Here is a 20,208-nt window from a genome sequence, read left to right as displayed (position 1 = left end):
TCTAAATACGCCAATCCGTTACTGAAAAGACACAGTACACGGTGCCAAGTCCAAAGCCACACCGAGGCCTGCCAGTGGCCGCACTCACCCATCGACAGGGGTCGCTGATCAGTGTGATAAAGAGCGGCGAGAGCCTGGCCCGGCGGCCCTCGGGGGACGTGTTGTGGGACACGGCCATGAAGCACCCCGCACAGGCTTTCCTCATCCCCCACGCGTTGTCCGAGCAGAGCTCAAAAAACTTCGGGAGCTACCGAAGCAAACAAAACCATGCCACTCAGACTTGGTCACCCGAAGGAAGGGCAGACCTGTTTCAATGATGTAGTTAAGGCAGAGCCGTAAGTTAATGACACAAAAGGGAACTAGATACGAGTCCAAAAGGAATCGTCTGAAACAAACAGAAATTAGGATAAGTAACTTCCTTTACCTCTTAATCCTAGTAAATGACTTCGTTCAATTCAACAGGATAATACAGAAAACCTCCCCCAAGGCTGAATGACTGATACGCGTTCTGTGAACTGTAGAGAAGAACTGTGGATGACTTTGAAATTGTGGCTTCCCCAGCTAGCGGCCCCACCCAGGCACCTCGGTCTTTGGCTGGGGCACTTAGTGGGAGAAGGCAGACTGTTAGAACCTGATGGTACCACAAATAGCTCCAGGCCACGGAACGCAACCTGTGTGCAGTGGAATGCAGCGGATGGCCATCGCCCTGGATACACACGGCTGTGAGTCCATTTACAAGTTCACGTCGGTCCTCCGCGGTGTGAGCGTAAACGTGCGGCGCTTCCGTTAAACTAGCTGTATTCCAGCCACGCAGGCAGTACGCCCTGTCACGTAAAAGTGGCAAGTGCTTACTTAGCACAGTGGTCTGGGGGCCTGGTACTGGGTGGGCAGTGGAGGAGCAAAGGCGAACGTGATGGAGTGAAGGCCCCCGTCAGCAACACGGCAATGAGGCGTGGCGGGGGGGACATGCAAGTACTCTGAACAGAACGCCATGGAATGCTGAGAAGGGAGAAATCAGCTCTCTCTGACCCAGCGGGTGGGTGAGTCCAGGCAGGGAAGGAACTTGACAGAGGCAAATGCACACGCAAGCTGGGTGTGAAGTGTGAGCAGGGTCCCCCCGCCAGGCAGGGAAGCCTCTGGAAGGAGACGGGCAGTAATGAGCGGGGCAGGGAGGTGCATGAGGGCAGAGAGCTGCAAGGCCCTGAAGAGCCCCCCAGCTGCCTGGTGACGTGGTTCTCCAGACTGCCGTGCTGAGAGTCACCAGGGACTTCAGCGAAAATACAGACCCCGGCCGTGCCCCCTTTCGCCCTCCCTGCGATTCAGATGCAGGACCGAAGGTCAGGGCGGCGTTCAGACCCGAGGGAGGCGACTGGAGGTGAGGCAGGAAAGGTACTTGTGAAGGGAACTGAGGGGTCAACAAGGGTCTGGATTTTAATCTGTAAACCAAGAAAACAATCCCACGGGTTCTGAAACCCAGGAGCAGTGTTCTAGAAAGAGCAGTCGAGAAGGGACAGAGAGGGGCTTAGACAGTGAGAGGAGACCGGGGGAAAGTGACCGGTGAGGAAGCGGCAGCAGAAGAGTCCCCAGAAAGAGGACGGGGGTTGCTCCCGCTCCATCCCACACACCAGCTGCCTGAGGCTTAGGAGACATGTTAGCTTCAGGAGTCAAGAAACCGGAAACGGATGGATGCAAAACTGAGCTGCCATTCCAAAGTAACACACTCATAAATACAAAACGTCACCACTAATTTCAAAAGTGCCCTAAGAAGTGCATCAGCAAGTACAGTTGGCATAACGTCACATACCAAAAATTTCTCAGTGGCTTCTTGTCCGACAGCATGACAAATATCACCAAAATCTGTGGCGCATACCTTAAAAAGGCAAAAGGCATACTCATTATTCTCAGATTTCCTTTTGTCTTAACAAACTGTGAAAACTAACAAGCAGGAGCCTTGAGAGCAACGACTCCTCTGGTCGGGCAGTGAACCAGCACTTCCCGAGCCGGGTGCCTCCACTGCACTGGAAGCAGAAGATTTACAACAGAGCACCACACGCTAGGACGCTGTGGCTCCTAATCATCTCAATACATAATGCTTTTGCTTAGCACTAGAGCAAAGGAGACCCTTAAGGTTCTCTGCATGGTAAGTGAGACCTAGCTCCTTGCCTCTGCATCACGAGGGGAGACCACAGGGAAGGTGGGCAGCTGCACAGAAAGGTGGACGGTGAGGCTGCTCGGGGAGGGGGTTGGCGATGGTCTTCAGAAGGAAGAATATGACAACCGAGTGACGAGCGATAAATGGGGAGGGCAGTGCACGGGGTGCAGTTGGAAGGTACAGCAAACATGCGAGGGTCCTGGAGCCAGTCAGCCCCAGTGATGAAAGGCCTTGCACGCCTGGGCCCCGGCGTCGAAGCGCAAGCCAGCGATGTCTCTTCCTCCTGCGCCCGAGAGGGTTACCCTCACGGAGCCGAAACCCTACGTCTCCACAGATGCCCGGATGGCAGGGAAAACTGGCAACAGTGTTCACTGTTTTCCTTACACAGTTCACACTGGCCACGTTTTTCATCCGGACTCTGTCTACTGAGGAAGTCCAGGCACTTTAAAGGAATCAGTTTTGAATCTTTTTTAACTTTTTGAATTTTTCAAGTTTTGAAACTGTACGTTCCCACCTTCCGAACTGGAAAGAGCTTCCCATCACCACACAGCTCACAGAAGCGAGGGAGCTGCAGGCGTTCAACTGTGCTCTTGCTCAGCACTGACGCCAGCTTGCAGATTATCTACAAATAACAAGAAAACTTGGGTCACGTGGAATACCAAAGCATCAATGTCCCACGTATCACTAACTGGATTCCGAAAGCTAATCTTAAAAATATTGCCAAAATACCCAAGAGGTCAGAACAGAGAACACCTTCTTTTGCATTTTGTCAAGTTATATCAATAGAAGGCCTACAGTTTTCAAGTTTTACTCAGATATGGTTTGTCTAAAGCTGAAGAGTTACCATTTGCCAGGTGCCGGCCATGTGCCTGACACGTGAATGAACAATTTACGTGCATTACCTCTTTCACGTTCCTCAAACCCTATGACATGAGTATCATTTATCTTCATTTTTCCAGATAAGGAAACTAACGCTCAAAGAGGTTAAGTCATGTTACCAAAACCAAAGAGTAGTGAGGTGGGACATATAGTAACAGCTGGACAAAGCATAAAAGACGGCTCACAGGCGATCACTGAAGACTAACCAAACACTGGTGGGGACTAAAGGGAAGCAGACCCTTGAGAGGGGAAACCACACTGGGTACAACATGCACTGCTTGCTGCTGCCTTTCTGTCTGGGGCATCCTTCATTCTGTACGGCCATGCAGGGTAGCTGGACTTCCAAGTAAAAGCTACCATTTTACTGGCTTGAGAAGTCAGAGGACAGAGACGGAGGTGGCCAGGGAGGCTGGAAAGTGAGGGTAGAAATCCTGGGAGGGAGGGAAGGATGGAGGGAGGGAGCTAAAGAAGGGAGAGCCCCCACCTCCGATTAAATCCTACTCTTATCCTTGGCTGATCTCAGCACCACGTGGGCACAGGGGAGATGGTGAGTTTCACAGGGCAAAGCAATAGCTTGAAGGCAGAAGGAGCTGTGTGGTTTCAGCTGCTGAGAACTGCAAAGGAAACAGAATCTGAACTGTTTGCTAGAACAAAGTCAACACTCTTCAGAGGAAAAACACAGAATCCAGAGTTTCTGCAATGTTTCAGCGAGAAGATATATTAGTCACAGACGTGAGAACAAATGGGAAAATGTGACTTATATTCAAGAAAAATCTCAATCAGTAGAAACAAATCCACAGAAGACCCAGATGTTAGAATTAGCGGACTTTAAAAGGACTTTAAAGAGCTATTATAAATATGTTCAAGAACTAAAAGGAAAATAGAGTCATAACAAATGAACAGATAGGAAATCTCACCAAGGAAATGGAAACTATAAAAAACAATCAAGACTTCTGGTAATAACACAGTAGCTTGGTCAGACCTATGCTCTTACAGATAACAATTACAGAATCTTGAAAAAAACATAAAAAAACAATCATTTAAGAGTACTGGAGAGCAACCAAAAGGCAGAAACTGGAGCGGAGGCTGTCCTTAAAAGATGAACTGCAACAGGAGAAAGTTGCAAGTAAGGTCCAAAATGTGTGTCTATATGTTGCTGAGATCTTTGGCTGCTGCTAAACTACACATATATGGGGAGACCCCAGGGACCCAGCAGAAAAGCAGCAGCCAGAAACTAAACAAACTGAGCAGAGGCGTCAGCTGCTGCTCACCACAAAGGAGACAGCTGGGAGTTGGAGATCAGACAAGATTACTGCCTGCTATGTAAAAAAATCACTTTAGAGAAATAAAACAGAATCCAGAATCTCTATAGTGTATCATTTTTAATGTCCAGTATTCAATTAAAAATAACTATGTATTAACAGGAAAAAGTGACCCATAATAAAGAAAAAAGCAATCAATGGAAATCAACACCAAGATGATCCAAATGTTGCAACCACCAGACAATCACTTTCAAGGAGTTTTTATAAATATATTCAGGGATGAGAAGAAAAGACAAGCATAAAGAACATATAGGGAATCTCTACATCATAGAGATATATAAACTTTAAAAAAAGGTCAAAATGGGGACTCCCCTGGTGGTCCAGTGGTTAAGAATCCGCCTTCCAATCCAGGGGATGCAGGTTCGATCCCTGGTCAGGGAACTACGATCCCACGTGCCGTGGGGCAACTAAGCCCACACGCCGCAACTGCTGAACCCATGCGCTCTGGAACCCGTGTGCCACAACTAGAGAATCTGTGCACCACAACGAAAGATCCCGCCTGCCACAATGAAAGATCCCACGTGCCGCAACTAAGACCCAATGTAGCCATAAATAAATAAATAAATAAATGAATAAATAAATATTTTTTCTTAAAGGTCAAAATGGAAACTCTAGAGCTGAAAACCACAATAACTGAAATAAAAAATTTAATGGATAGGGCTAATAGCAGATTGGAGATGACAAAAAGAGTCATCGAACTTAAAAATAGATCAATGAAGATCACTAAATCTGAACATCAGAGACAAAAATTACTTTAAAAAACAAAACAAACAAACCAACAAACAAAAACAGAACCTCAAAGACCTATTGTTGGGACAATATCAAGGGTCCCGCTTTTTTCTCTGCCTGGCGGCGGGCCTGCAGAATCATGAGCGCGGCGGCTTCGGGCCCTGGCCGGCGGGCGCGAGTGTCCCGCCTGGTCTCCTTCAGCGCGACCCATCGGCTCCACAGCAAATCTCTGAGTAATGAGGAAAACTTGAAACTGTTTGGGAAATGCAACAACCCAAATGGCCATGGGCACAATTATAAAGTTGTGGTGACAGTACATGGAGAGATTGATCCTGTTACAGGAATGGTCATGAATTTGACTGACCTCAAAGAGTATATGGAGGAGGCAATTATGAAGCCCCTTGATCATAAGAATCTGGATCTGGATGTGCCGTATTTTGCAGATGTTGTAAGCACGACAGAAAATGTAGCTGTATATATCTGGGAAAACCTCCAGAAATTTCTTCCTATGGGAGTTCTTTATAAAGTAAAAGTATATGAAACTGATAATAATATTGTAGTCTATAAAGGAGAATAACTCTTAGAGGTTAATACTATAGAATGATTTAATTTTTTTCCATATTTGAAGAAGATCTTTATCCCCTTGGACAATTAAGAAGTCATCACATAATTGTTGCATATCCATATTGAGTTCTGGAGCACTTGATTTATTGGAATCATTGTGAGTAAGACCTGTTTTAGACTCAAATCTATTTTAAAATCAAATTTGTAATGTATTCTGAGTATCATTTAAAGAGTCTTTCATCTATAGATTAAAATCATTTCAGCAAAAAAAAAAAAAAAAAAAAGGGTCCCAACTTTATAAGGCCCGGACTGAAAGGAGAAAGAGAGAAAAAAAGCACCTAAAGGAACAATAGCCAAAAACTGCCCAAATGAAGTGAAGGGCATCAGTACACATACCCAAGGAGTTTAATAAACGCAAAGCAGGATAAGCATTCACTCTGCAAAGATAAGGAGAAAAATCTCAAGAGCAGAGAGAGAATAAAGGGTATTTTCTACACAGGAGTACGATATGAATGTCAGCTGACTTCCCCAGGAGACAAGAGGATGATATCTTTAAAGTGCTGCAAGGAAAAATAAAAACAAACCTCAATTCTATATCCAGTAAAACTATCATTCAAAAATGAAGGCAAAATAAAGACATTTTCCAATTGAAACTGGGAGATTTCATCAGCAGCCAACCAAATTAAAAAACAGTATTAAAGGAAGTTCTTCAGGCTGCAGGGAAATGATACCAGATGGAAACTCAGACCTAGGAAAGGAAGCAAGAGCACCAAAAATGGTAAAAATGTGGGTATAAAGGGCTATGCATTTTTTCTCTTTTCTTACTTTCTCCCAGAGATAGAATTGTTCAAATCTAAAATTATAATACCGCATTACCAGGATCATCATGTGATGTACATGTCATAATGTATATGACAACCACAGCACAGAGGAGGAGGGGGTGAGGGGAACTACGATGTTGCAAGGTCCTACATTTTTGAAAATCCTCAATAGAGAAATTAAAGTGCAGTATACAAAAATATCCAATTAGCCTGAGAAAAGGCAGGAAATAACAGAAGAACAAATGACACAAATGGAAAAACAAATAACAAAATGGCAGAATTAAATTCAAATATATCAATAATTACATTAAACATAAATGGAATAAACACTCCAATTAAAAGGCAGAAACTATCAGACTGGCTATAAAAGGAAGACCAAACTCTATGCTAATGAAAGCAGGAGCATTTTAAATGTAAAGACATATAAGGTTTTGAGTAAAGAGATGTAAACAAATATACTATGATGGGCAGTAAGCATAAGAATGCTGGAGTGGTTATAGTAATATCACAGTGGACTACAAGATACAGATTGCTACCAGTGATAAAGAAAGTCACTTCTTAGTAAAAGAGTCAATACATCACAAAGATATAAACGTTAAATGTGTAGCTTTAAACCCTTAAAGTAGACGAGAAGGTAGGCTGAAAAATATTAAGCTTCCTCCTTAAGAAACTGGAAAACTACAAGCAAATTGAACTCAAGTAAGTAGAAGGAAGGAAATAATAAACAGTAGAAATTACCAGTATCATAAATGAAAGGGATAAAACTACAGATCTTCCAGGCATTAAAGGGGTAAGGGAATATTGTAAGCAACTTTATCCCAACAACTTGATAAATTAACAACTTAGATGAAATTAATAAATTCCCTAAAATATACAACTTACCCAATAACCCAGGTGAAACAACAAGTCTGAATAGCCCATATCTGTGTTGAATCTGTTATCAAAAACCACCTCACAAAGAAAACCCTAGAACCAGAGGTTTTACTGCTGAATTCTAACAAATATTTAAGGGAAAAATAACACCAATCTTAAACAAAATCTTTCAGAAAATAGAAGAGCAGGGAATACTTCCCAACTCATTTTTTGAAGCCAGAATAACCCTGATTCTAAAACCTGACAAAAACATAACAGGAAAAGAAAATTGCTTACAATAGTCCGCTTGAGTATAGATGTGAAAATCTCAACAAAATGTCAGCAAATAATGGAAAAGGAAACGCTCTTCACAGTAGAATGACAGCTGGAATCATCAGTGGACGCTAATACTAGTGGGTGAAAGTTTGATGAACAGCAAACTTGTGTAGCTGCAAAGTAACTCCCCTTATTATGTCCAGAGGGGAAAAGCTGTGCAGAGAAACTTGGCAGACAACACCTCTGTCTAAGTCACCAGAGTTAACGTCATCAATATCAGGACGAACTGAAGTCCTGGGCCTCCTAACGTGACACATAAGGACACAACATTACTTCAAGGGCATCCCGCCAGAAATGCAGAGCCTGAATCTAGTCATGAGGAAACATAGGACAAACCTAAATTGGGAGGCATTCCACCAAAGCAACTGGCCTGTCCTCTTCCAACATGTCAATGTTAACAAAATTCAGAGAAGGACTCAAGATCTGCCCCAGGTTCAAGGAGACAGAGGAGATATGACAATTCAGTGCAATGTGTGATCCTGGACAAACGACAATATTTGAACATGAACCATGGATGAGATATTAGTATTGTATCAGGGTTAAAATTCCTGATTTTGATCAGTGTACTATGGTTGTTTAGGAGAGAATTTCCTTGTTTTTAAAAAGGAAATATGCACTGAAGTATTTAGGAGTAAAGGGGCACAATGCCTCCAATTTACTCTCAAATGGCTCAGAAAAATATACACACATATGTGTATGTATATATCTGTGTGTGTGCACAGATGTGTAAAGAGAGAGGATGTGATTAAACAAACAGAGGTAAGTATAAACCACTGGAGAAGTGGGATAAAGTGTGTACAGGAGTTCACTCCTGCAACTTTTCTACAAGTTTGAAATTAAGACAGAATGAAAAATTACCCCCAAAAATGTTTAAAGACCTCTCCCATCCCCCCTCCAAAAAAAAGAAAAAGGGAAGAAGAAAGGAAAGAAGGAAGGACTTCCCATCCCTGAGGTCTGCTCTGCCCACTGCACTGAACAGCCTTTTTTTTTTTTTAAACAGCAGAGCAAGCTCCTGGTTAGCAGTTCACCCACTATTGTACTTGGAATCTGCACATAGCAGACAAGAGGGAAAAGAGAACCAACTGGGGTGGGGGAAGAGGAAACTATGCCCACAACACAAATGAGGAAAAGGCTGTGTCTTCCGGATTTAGATGACACGTATTTCTGATCTGATGCTCGGCAGAACTGCACAGAGCGACAGCCACATAAATGAGCCGCGAGGCATCGTATCCAGGGTAACGGGCAACTAAAGAGGGCCCGGCATCTCCATCCACCCTCTCCATCTGCCACGCCCACACAACCTTATTACTACCCGTGTGCAACAAATCCAGAATCGTTAAAAAGTCAGCACGCCGAGTGACAAGAAATGACATTCCCGTGGCCCTGGGAACCACTTGTATGCAATGCCGATCTTCGCTCGGTTGCTGGGAGCCAACTATTCTTTATAGCACACAACCACAACATTCTTTTTAAATAAATGCACAAATAAAAATGAGCTCAAAACTAGGAATGACAACAAAAAATGAGGAAGCCTTAATGTGAAAACGTGTTGTGAGAGAAAAATAGGCTTCTGACAATTAGTTATAATCTCAGAATGCTAATGGCCTTCCTGCAAGCGAGAGGAATTATAATTGGTCTCCGGTGGCCTGTTTATGCTGTCTAGATATAATTACAGGATACAGAGCTTCCAGGTTTTACCAATTCATTCATTCAACAACTAACATTTATTTAGTACTGACTCTGGGCCTGGCACTGTGCTGGGTGCCGAGGGCAGAAAGACACCTGTTGTTTAAGACGCGCACTACTTTGAAGGAGAAATAAACAAACAAATGAAGTTCGCAGTTCGATTGCTAAATGACAGAAGACAGATATGAACCAAGCCTCCGGGATGCGTGAAGGAGGGAGTCGCTAATGTCGCCTGGCATATTAGACAGACTTCACAGAACAAACCGCATTTATCTGAGAAACCAGGACATAAGAAACCAACACATAATACACATAACCTGCACTGCATAACTCAATTTTAAAATGCCCAGGACATGTCCAGTTGGCTAGCTCCAATTCTCTCAACCATGTATATGCCAGGGTTGCTGGCATCAGAATCGACTGATTGTAACTTCCAAAGGGAACGCAAAGGCTAACGAATAGATGCACATTTTGTCTACAGACGCACGCCGTTTCCTCGGAGCAAGAAGCAATTCCTTCAAAACGGCACTGTTCCAGGAGTGTGTGCTTATGGACATATGGACGTAGCAACATTCACACCATATGGCTGCAAAGAAAGCCCAAAATACAAGGGCATCGGAGCAGCGCAATTTGCTTCTTTTCTCACCTGTCACCTCCTCACACATACATGTTGGTAGCCACAGTGTTTGGGGTGTCACTCAGACCAGCTAAATGAAAGCGCTGTCCTCCTGGGGAAGCTCTGCCAATCCCACACGTGGCCTCTGCCGCTTGAAGAATGAAATCCACTCCCTATCGTACTGTCATTTCCGAGCTGAAAAGAGAACAGCACCCTCCGTACTCCAGGACTCTGGGGGCCCAAGGAGTGAGACCCCCTCCAAGACTCCTTGACCTCCAGGAAATAAGGGAAGACAGAACAGCTTCTGGGTCTGACCCAAGCACACACGGGCCAGGCAAGGAGCCCCAAATCCTGCTTCCCTTGGGGACCTAAGGGAGGAGAAGTGGCAATCTTCCAGAAGTGCCCTGAAACGCAGATGTGCCTCTACCTGGGGAGGGTTCAAGACCATTTCTGTTCTTTGCAGCCACATTTACAAGCTTGCACATTTCAAGTAATGAAATCGGCAGCCCACTTTGAATAAAAAGTACAATTTATGTGAACTAATTTGTTCTGCAAGTGAAATGTGAAGAGAGCTTTTTGAAGACTTGTTATATTTTCCAAATATTTTCACCAAAAGAAAAGAAGAATATTGCTGACAAGAATGGAGTGGTTGGAAACAAAACAAAATAAAAATCATGCAAAAACGCCTTTAAAATTATTTGTCATGGTATTTGGCAGTCTTTAGGGATAAGATATTTGGTTGTCAGTTGTAGCTTTGGAAACTAGCCTAACCAACTTTCAAGTGAAAAAGAAGATCTAGTTGGCAAAGTTTACCGCTCAACTGCCAAATATCCCAACTAAATGATATTATCCAGGTTCATTCTGCAAAATGAATTTAATTTCTTACAGGGAAACTTGAAATTTATCAAAGAACCCTGGAGATTTTGAATTTTAATAATCAATTATTCTTCAGCCTGATTCATCTTATAAACATATGGAATACGCAAAAAATTAAATGAGTTAAAAAAGCCAGACCTTTAACTCATAGTTGAGGACAACTTTTACATAAATGAAGAATAATGACCAAATGTTCTGATGCTGTATTACAAATTTCTAGCTCCATGGTGTATAATGTTTCCACTTTGAAAAAGAAAAGAATTCCTTTTTCGAACATCATTCTTTCTCAACCAAGAAAACAACTATATCTTATTGTACTCACAATTGAGGCTTAAGGTTTTGTAAATCCTTCTGTATTCTCCTAAAGTGCTGGAACATTGCTGGAGCTGTTTAGTTCTGTGACGCCAACACAAAGGGCCGTGCGGTGCAGCAACCCCTGCCTCGGTCCCTGGGGAGGCAGCAGCAGCCACGGAACACAAGGTGGCCTTGGTGACCTTCCCCTGACCCTGACCCACGAAGGAGAAGCCCGAGGACAAGCTGGGGTCTCGGTCTAAGGGCGGCACGTGAAGGCCAGCGCTGGCTCGTCAACAGCTAGTTTGTGAACAAGGGTTCCAGAAGCAAGTAGAAAGTCCTTGCTTGTACAATCACTTCATAATGGGTACAGAATCCTACAAACCCAAGGATACCACAAAATTAACTACTAAAAGCAGGAGACATTCAGTACTTACACTCTTCCTTTCGTCGTATACCTTTAACTGACAAGAGCACAGAGACTTGAACACAGCATTTCCCAAACTGCTGTAAACGTGATGGGCACATTCTTCAGATACTCTCTTATTTGCTGACATACCTAGTTTAGTCTCACCTTAACTTATAAAACAGACACACATGTCCATTAGATTTCTCTTTTTTAATTGTCCAAGTACCACCTAAAAGCATCTCCCATACCACACTCGGTTCCTTACTTTGGGAAATAGGGTCCATGACCCAAGCTGGCTCAAGGCTTTACCTAATAAATCTCAGCATCTTGCCCAGCAGAAGTCCAGGCCAGCCGCCTCACCTCTGCCCGAATCACTCTGATTTCCCAAGCTTTGCCTTCCTGAAACAATTGGATATAAGGATAATCACTTCCAGGACAAGCTTGGATCTGAACTGAGAACTTCCTCTGACGGAGGCCACACCACCAGCTGCCTTGTTTATGGGAACAGCGCTGCTCAGCACTGAACGCCCGTGACGCTTCCTGTCCCACACACGCCGAGCTGTGGGACAGTCTGCCGAGCTCGGGGCTGTCGCTCCCCAACGGACTTACACTCAACGGCTTCTGCTCTGTCCTCATCGTCACTGTCAGGGGCGGAGAGCGCCAGCAGGACTGGACACACTTTGCTTTCAGTATCGTGCTGGAAAATTAGATCTTGTTCCAGAAGAATCAACAGCACCTCCTGACTTGATTTTCTAACCTGGAAGAGGCAAAAGGTGAAACACAGCATGAGCCAAAGTGCTTTCAGGATCAAGACCAAACTCCCTACGGTGAGTGCCAAGCCGGCCCCTCCCTCCTTCCCCCGCCCCGGCCCGCCCCACCACACGCCCGCCCCACCACACGGATCTTCTGGCCCTTGGGTCACTTCCTCCCCCAGGCCTTAGATGAGGCCGCCAACGGCACCGACTGTTCCTCTGCGCTCAGGCCACACAATCCGTTCCCCACTCGGGTCGGGTTCCCCATCTACACTCTGACGGCGTAACCAGGCTTGCGCTTTGCCTTCACAACGCCTACCCCAGATTTCTACACACACACACACACACACACACACACACACACACACACACACACATGCATTTTTCCTGTATGATGACACGTTGCTGTCTGTCTTCCCACCGCAGAGGGTGAACTTGGAGAGTGGGTACCACGCAGGCAGGGGGTGGGGAGACGCGGCGCTGTCCTCCCGACACTCTGTAAAGCCCTGGCGGGGAGGACCTGCCCTACGAGGCGGGACACACGCACAAAGGCTCCCGGGGCCAGAGACGGAAAGCTGGGAAGCTGCCTGTTCCTCACCGTCTGCACCGGGTGAGCGACCGCCGGAGCTCGAGGGCTCCTAAGAGGCTAGAGAGAGAGCGTTTTGGGGAAGTGAAGGCACAGGAAATTCCAATTTGTAGAGCAAGTAATGAGACTGGCAGCTCGCCGCAGTGATGGGGAGGCAGGAGAATAGCAACGGGACCCAGAAACGTGCAGGCAGAGCCGCAGGTGATGAGACAGGAACTGGTTATGAAGAGGCGAGCCTGGGAGACTGGAACCCCGGAGGCCTGCCAGCAGAAAAGTTTCTGAACAGGTGGTGTTGTTCTAAGCCACCCAGTTTGTGGTACTTTGTTCTGGCAGCCCCAGGAGACTAACACCGCAAGCAGGAAAAGGGGAGAGGACAGCGTGCTCATGAGCAGAGAGACGAACGCTGGGGAGAAGTCCCGGGCGACAGCATGGGGGCGGCGGGTGGATGGCGGAGTGCGAGCCTGAAGGGCCAGCGAGGCTGGAGTGGGAAAGGCTTCCAGGTCCCACTAAGACTTCTGGCAGCTACTCCGGCACCGTGGGAGCCCCAGGGTGGAAAAGCAGAGGAGCGACAAGATCGTCTTGGCCTCAGTGAGGGTGACAGTTTAGAAACCTCGAAGGGTTCTAAATGCTGAGAGCAGGCAAGGGGCTCCTGCGCAGCGACGCTTCCGGCTGTGACCAGGCATGGGCTTGGGGGCAGGGGACAGAGAGGAGAGGGGGTCCCTGCACGCATGTGGTCACAGAAAATCAAAGATGACTCGGGATCTTTGCCTCCAGGCACCAATAAATAAAACAGAGAAAATAAGACTGAAGGTAAAGAGAACAGGTCTGGGCGCTGGAGGAGTTGAACTCTGCGGATCTGATGCAGCAGATCTCTAGGGAGAGCCAGCCACTGGGCTTTGGGGGAGAAGGTCAGCGACACACCAACCCCAGAGGCCTGGCTGAGACGCGGCATCCTGGTGTTCGCACGCACAGGGACCTCCCCAGGCCCAGGGGAGCAGACGAGACCCGGCACGGTGAGAGAAGAAGACCAGACAACAGCCTGAAGGGCGGGCCAGGACCAGGGCTGGTGAAGGAGACTGGGGAAGACGCAGGCAGGGAGGGAAAAGGCGGGGGGACACTTCCGAGCCCAACAGGTGACACTGCAGTGGTGCGAACGCTGTGCCTGACCTGCGCTGTGCGATGATGGCCAGTGGGGCCTCCTGGGCAGGGGATCAGCCTCTTGGAGGCTCAATCTCTTCACCTGTAGGAGTGGACAACGATAGTACCTATCTCACAGGTGGTTGTGGGGATGAAACAACCTCATATACATAAAGGACAGTGTCTGGGGCATATCGGGACGGAGCAACGTTAACTGCTGGGTGGGCGTCCAGGAAAGGCTTCTTCAAAACTGCACAAGCAGCTGACGGTGGCAAACGGGCAAAAGCATCAAACAAAGGAAAAAGGAAGTCACTGGACAAATAAGTGGTGAAAAAAATAGAAATGCAACACCATAAAATAGTTCAAATGAGTGACCAAGAGCTCTCTGGATCAACGGGGATAGATCTTAAAAACGGGGGGAATAAAAGTAGGTGGCAGAAGGGAAAGTACAGCCTGATGTCATTTATGGAAGGCTTTAAAGCACCCCAAACAAGACACTCTCTTATTCAGGGCCACTTACACAGGCGGTGTGACTATAAAACCCAGCATAGAAGGGACACACCAAGCCAGGGTGGCAGGTTCCTACAGGAAAGGGAGAAGGGAGAATGGGATGGAGGAGGGGCCCAGTGCAGTTTTCACCATATCTGCAACCTATAAATAAAAATAAAAGGGTTTGAAGCAAAATTGCAAAATGTTAACATTTGTCAAATATGAGTGGTTAGGGATATGGGTGTTTATGACATAATCCTCCCATGTGATTAAAATATTTTATGAAATTTTAAAAGTTAAAACTATTTTTGAAAAAAACCAAAACATCAGATTTCACAATGAGATTAGTTGAGTACATGGCAAGATACCTCTCACTGGCTTCGGGACCACCAGGTGCAGTGCAGCGAGCTGACCCCTGAACGGGAGCCCACTCAGGGTCAAGGCCACAGTGCAGACACTTGGAAAAGGAGTGATGGTGCGCTCAGGGTCAAGGCCACGGGACACAAAGATGAGGGAGACTTAGGCATGGTTATAACTGAAAGAGAAAAGCCAACGAGAGAGACTGGAAAATAAGCAAGCTATGAACAAGAGATGGGACCAAAGAGGGGAAGGAAGACATCAGACTGGAGAAGGAGGTCGGACGGCCGTTCCCCTAAGACAGAAGGCAAGGAGCCCAGGACAGCTATGTTACCAAAGGGAGAGTTTACAGCCAGTGCAGTTCCAAATACCTACCAGCTACCAGACCCTTTGCTAGGTCACAGCGATAAATAAAGAAGACCCAGGTCCTAGTGTCAGGGGCTCAGAGTGTAGAATGGGAGAGAAACTATTGGTTACAACGTCCAGTAGACCTGGGCAATCCCCAAACATACACCAGATGAGCCTCACGAGCCCGGGCTCCCAACACACACAACCACGCTTCTCTGCACCTCGGCTTCCTCAGCTCTAAAACGAGGATGAACTCACCAGCATGCCCACTCTTCCCGAGATGGTTAGGAAGAGGAAACAAGAGCATGGTACGTCACACAGCGAGAGCTCAAGAAATCGTAGCTGTTAGCCATCGAGGCAGTCGTGGTGATAATACTGCTATCGTGCCCAATTTTGTGAATTTTATACCTCACAGGAGTCATTGCACGTTCAATGGTCATGAAAAGTACCTGATGGCGAACAGAGAAAGACAGCCTGTCCCGAAATGCAGGTGCTGGATGGGGCCTGGCACACCCACTGCCTCAAGCAGCAAAATCTTCGCCTTTGCCAAATTACCAATCCTAACTCATCGGGGACCTTCAGGCATGCCGAGCGGCCCACACAGCGGATATGTGAAGGGTCGGCATCTGTCAGAGGGAGGTGGGGAGCGATGGGAGTAGAGAGGCGTTTGGAAGGAGCCAGGAGACCAGCAGGAGGGGAAGGAAAGGACTGGGCAGATGCCTGCGGTGTCCACGGCGGGATGGGGACGGGAGGCCCACGGAGGAGGCCGGGCTGTGCCCGAGGGCGTTAAAGAGTCTGGAGACTGTTCAGTAAGATGTGACTTCATCATATTTCTGTGTTTAAAGACGACAGGAAGGGCAGAGGGGGTGTCTCAAGAGGTTATGTGTTTGTTACGGAAACAAAGGAGACTTGGGTCTAACTAGCTGTAGGAGATGAGAGAAGGAAGGATTTGGATGGTTCCCAGGTTGTGGCTCTGGGGAACTGAATAAAGTGGATGGTGGTTCCATTCATTGAGAGAGGGGATGAAGATTGAAGGCCTCTATTTTCTCTGGGAAGTAAAATGCAAGGTCACCGGCTAGGCGCAAGGCAGGGCGAGGTGAAGAGGCTTGATGAAAGTGGCAAAGGTCTAAAAGAGCTGCCAAGGATAATGTGAAAAGCAGCTGACGAGGGACAAGTAAAAGGATTGCCAGGCAGCAATGCAAGTCCAGCGGCGACTGGAACCCATAAATTTGCAATGGCCCCAATCAGTGCACGATGTGACTCCCCTACCAAGATGGGAACCCAGGACGGAGGGGGCCGGTGGGCTGGAGGTGGGTGGGAGGGCGGGAGCATGGTCCAAAGGAAAGAAATGGAGCGTGATGGTGGAGACGGCCAAAAGGGCAGGATGAGAGAGGGAGCGGCTGAGGAAGAACAGGAAGCAACAGCAGGGCACAGAGGGAGTCGGGGAGCCAGAGGTCTCCAGGGCAGGTGGGCTCAGGGTGGTGGGAAGTCAATGGTGAGAGAGTGGACAACATCTTCAGGACTTCAGAGAAGGCAGCTCTGGAGACCCCAGGAAAGGAGCGACCGAGGTACAGCAGAGAGGAGGGGGGCAGTGGAGGTGCGTGAACAGCACAGGCCGACAGCGGGGAGAGCCCGCTCTTGGCCACGGACACGGCTCCTCAGCAAACACAGGCTGCGTGTCAGGAACCACGCCAGAGCCTGGGACCAAAACCACGGCTCCTGCCTCCCTCCTCTGGGATCGAATGTAAGACAGCGATACACGACAGAGGCCAAGGACGTGTCAAGTCCCCCAACCCAGCATAACTTCATTTTTAAGAATGTATCCAAAGGAAGAAGAAAAGCCGACAGAAAAATAAAACTGCACCTTTTGTGAAGCTCACTGCATCTACAGGACACAAAAGCTGAAAGGAAGCTAAGCATTCAAAAAAATTAAAAATATGAAGATTATGAAGATGTGAACAACATCTATGACACACAGACGAGCTTCCTCGGGTAGAAAAATCCGTCCTACTCATCTCTTCATCCCCAGCACGAAGCGTCATGCTCAGCTCATAATGGGCACTCAGAAGCTGTCTGAACAAATGAATGGATGGAGGAAACCGCATCACATTATGATTAGACCTATGTAGGAAAACATGTAAGCACCCGGAGAAGAAAATGCGAAAATAATCAAAATACTGATGACAGGACAGGGGAGGCAGGATGACTTCTTTCCTTATTCAAAACCATGCTTAATCCCATCACACTGTCTGATAGTCAAAAGTGAGTATTTGCTCTTTTAAGGATGCTTGGACCAAGGGAAAAATACAAGTCAAAATTGTAGACTTTCTTGGCAATGACAATATAACAAAAACTTGGCACATCATAAAAAAATTAGTGGAAATCCATCCCCAGAATCAACTGACAGAAATGACACAAGGTTACTTGTTGCAACAATTTTAACATGGCAAAGGGCAGACATGACCTAAGGTCTACGGATAAAGTACAGTGGAGTGCTCTGATGCTGGGAAAAGTAACGAGGACGCCTTCCCTCGCCTGTCATGGGCTAATCTCCGGGACACCAACACAATGGGAAAAGCAAGGGACAGAGCACCAGGGACAGTATGCCACCTCACATCTGAGAACGGAGCAAGGCAGTACAGGATACAAGGACATACGTGTATTTGCTTAGAGTTATTTGTGCATGTGTATTTTTTAAAAGCAAGAACAAACCAAAAGCTAATAAAAATGGCCATCCATAGGGGAGAGAGAGAACGGGGAGGGAGACAGGAGTAGAAATCAGATTTCTCTAAATGTACTTTCTTTTACAGTTTTGACTTTAGAATCATGTAAAAACATTTTAAAAAATTACAAGTCTAAATTAAATCAAAATGTAAAAGCTAAAGCAATTCTTAAAAATGAAAAATAAATGAAAACAAATGAGCCTGTGTATCAAGATGGCAGCTTAACCACAAAAAGAAGGGTTAATGCAAGTGTCTTTAAAACACAGTAATATTAATATGACTGTGCATCTCTGCTGGGAGATAGCCTAAAAGCACAAAGAACTGCAAAGAAATCTTAAACTATATCCAGTAATCCTACCATGTTGTTAGTAATAATACTGGTATTTTTATTTTAGATACACACACATACACATCACACACACACACATTAATACCATGAAGAAGGAAGATTTATACTGTGTAAAAAACAAACAAATAAAAAGATACAAATATAAAAATCAAGTAAGTAAAAGCCCTATAATCCTAAATTTGAGTTGGAAATATCAATATAAACTCATGAGGAATTTTTATTTTTTTAAGAAACTAAATTGCTCTGTCACTAGAAGCCATGACCACTCTTGCAGCAATGAGCATCCCTGGTACCCACATTCTGGTTTCTTATTATTATTTCCCTCATAAAGGAACCAGGGCTCCTTGGAGAAATAGCTGATTCCAGGTAAAGTGAGCTAGCAAAGTCTACTGGATCACATTAAGAAAATTCAGGAGCCAACTTGAAGCGTTACCTCTGGTCAAAACTAGGACAATTTGATTATTAAAAAGAATAAACACTACAGTGGCTTAAAACATATCTAATATGTTAAAATTCAGGAGTTCATAGTAGTACTCAAAATAAAATTTTAAAACCTAATTGGTAACCTTGTAGATTATTAGGATACCAACTGATTATTCTAGAAACTGGTAAATAAAGGGGAAATGTAAATCATTTAACCTGTCTCCCATAGACAGTTTTTCAGAGTTACCAAATAGCTGAGGCGGAAGTTCTTTATGGAAGAATTCCAGCTATTAAATTAAGAAAGAACGATGAGGGATTCCCTGGTGGCGCAGTGGTTAAGAATCCGCCTGCCAATACAGGGGACGCAGGTTCGAGCCCTGGTCTGGGAAGATCCCACGTGCTCTGGAGCAACTAAGCCCACAACTACTGAGCCTGCGCTCAGAGCCCGTGAGCCACAACTACTAAGCCCGTGTGCCACAACTACTGAAGCCCACACACTTAGAGCCTGTGCTCCGCAACAAAAGAAGCCACCGCAATGAGAAGCCGGCGCATCACCACAAAGAGTAGCCCCTGCTCACCGCAACTAGGGAAAGCCCGTGTGCAGCAACGAAGACTCAACACAGCTAAAAATAAATAAATAAATAAATTTATTTTAAAAAATGAAGAAGGAATGATGTTGATAACAGATACTACTATATATAAAAAAGATAACCAACAAGGACCTACTGTATAGCACAGGGAAATACACTCAGCATTTTGTAGTAACCTATAAGAAAAAAGAATCTGAAAAAGAATATATATACATATGTATGTATGTATGTATAACTGAATCACTTTGCTGTATACCTGAAACTAACACAACATTGTAAATCAACTATACATCAACAAAAAATAGAAAATAAAAGAAGGAATGACGGAATTAGAGCATCACAATTTTGCAACCTCTAACAAAATCCCAGATCTAGGTGATGATCACCAATGGTTGATCACAGATTGATGAGGAACTCTGTCATAAACAGATAAGGCTGACAAAACCTAATCCAGTGACCACACTGCTTTCGTGCTTCCTGATTTGATGCCGCAGGAAAACACAGCAACACCTAAAAAGTGTTCTCACTATACGATACAAAAATCTGAGTCTGACTGAGCCTCTAGACTTCACCAGTTTGGAGGAAATGCTGGGAATAGAGGAACATCACAAACAACACTGGAAATGCAATCAGCCGGATCCCAAATGTGGGAAATCCTATAGGACTAATGACCTAGTTTCCTCAACAAATACATAGCAGAGGAGGAAGAACTGTTACAAATTAAAGGGGATTTAAAAGATACATCAATCGAATGCAATGTGTAGACCTTGTGCGTATTCTGATTTGAACAGACTATCTGCAAAAAGCAGATTTATGACAAAACTGGGAAAATTTTAACAGTCACTAGATGTCAGATGATATTAAGGACCTACTGATAGTTTTTATACTTGTGATAATGGTACTGTCGTTATGGGGTTTTTT

The 20,208-nt window shown here is 45.5% G+C and overlaps 1 protein-coding gene and 1 pseudogene across 2 annotated transcripts in view; one reads left to right on the top strand and one right to left on the bottom strand.

Annotated features, from left to right (window-relative positions):
* The window catches only part of LOC309612971 (serine/threonine-protein phosphatase 4 regulatory subunit 1-like), a gene marked incomplete at its 5' end in the record, with an annotated part of 71,905 nt that overhangs the window by 19,961 nt on the left and 31,736 nt on the right, over positions 1 to 20,208 (bottom strand). Inside the window, 4 exon segments of the mRNA XM_082359342.1 lie at positions 89 to 247; positions 1,805 to 1,870; positions 2,667 to 2,774; positions 12,135 to 12,290. Of these exon segments, the coding sequence (XP_082215468.1) occupies positions 89 to 247; positions 1,805 to 1,870; positions 2,667 to 2,774; positions 12,135 to 12,290 (489 nt within the window).
* Positions 5,197 to 5,913, top strand: LOC309612969 (6-pyruvoyl tetrahydrobiopterin synthase pseudogene; annotated as a pseudogene). Its single transcript has one exon. The product of its transcript is annotated as a 6-pyruvoyl tetrahydrobiopterin synthase pseudogene (transcript).

This window comes from Balaenoptera borealis, assembly GCF_965194805.1.
Source record: "Balaenoptera borealis genome assembly, chromosome: 16".
Lineage (NCBI taxonomy): Eukaryota > Metazoa > Chordata > Mammalia > Artiodactyla > Balaenopteridae > Balaenoptera > Balaenoptera borealis.
This window is presented reverse-complemented; position numbering and strand designations above follow the sequence as displayed.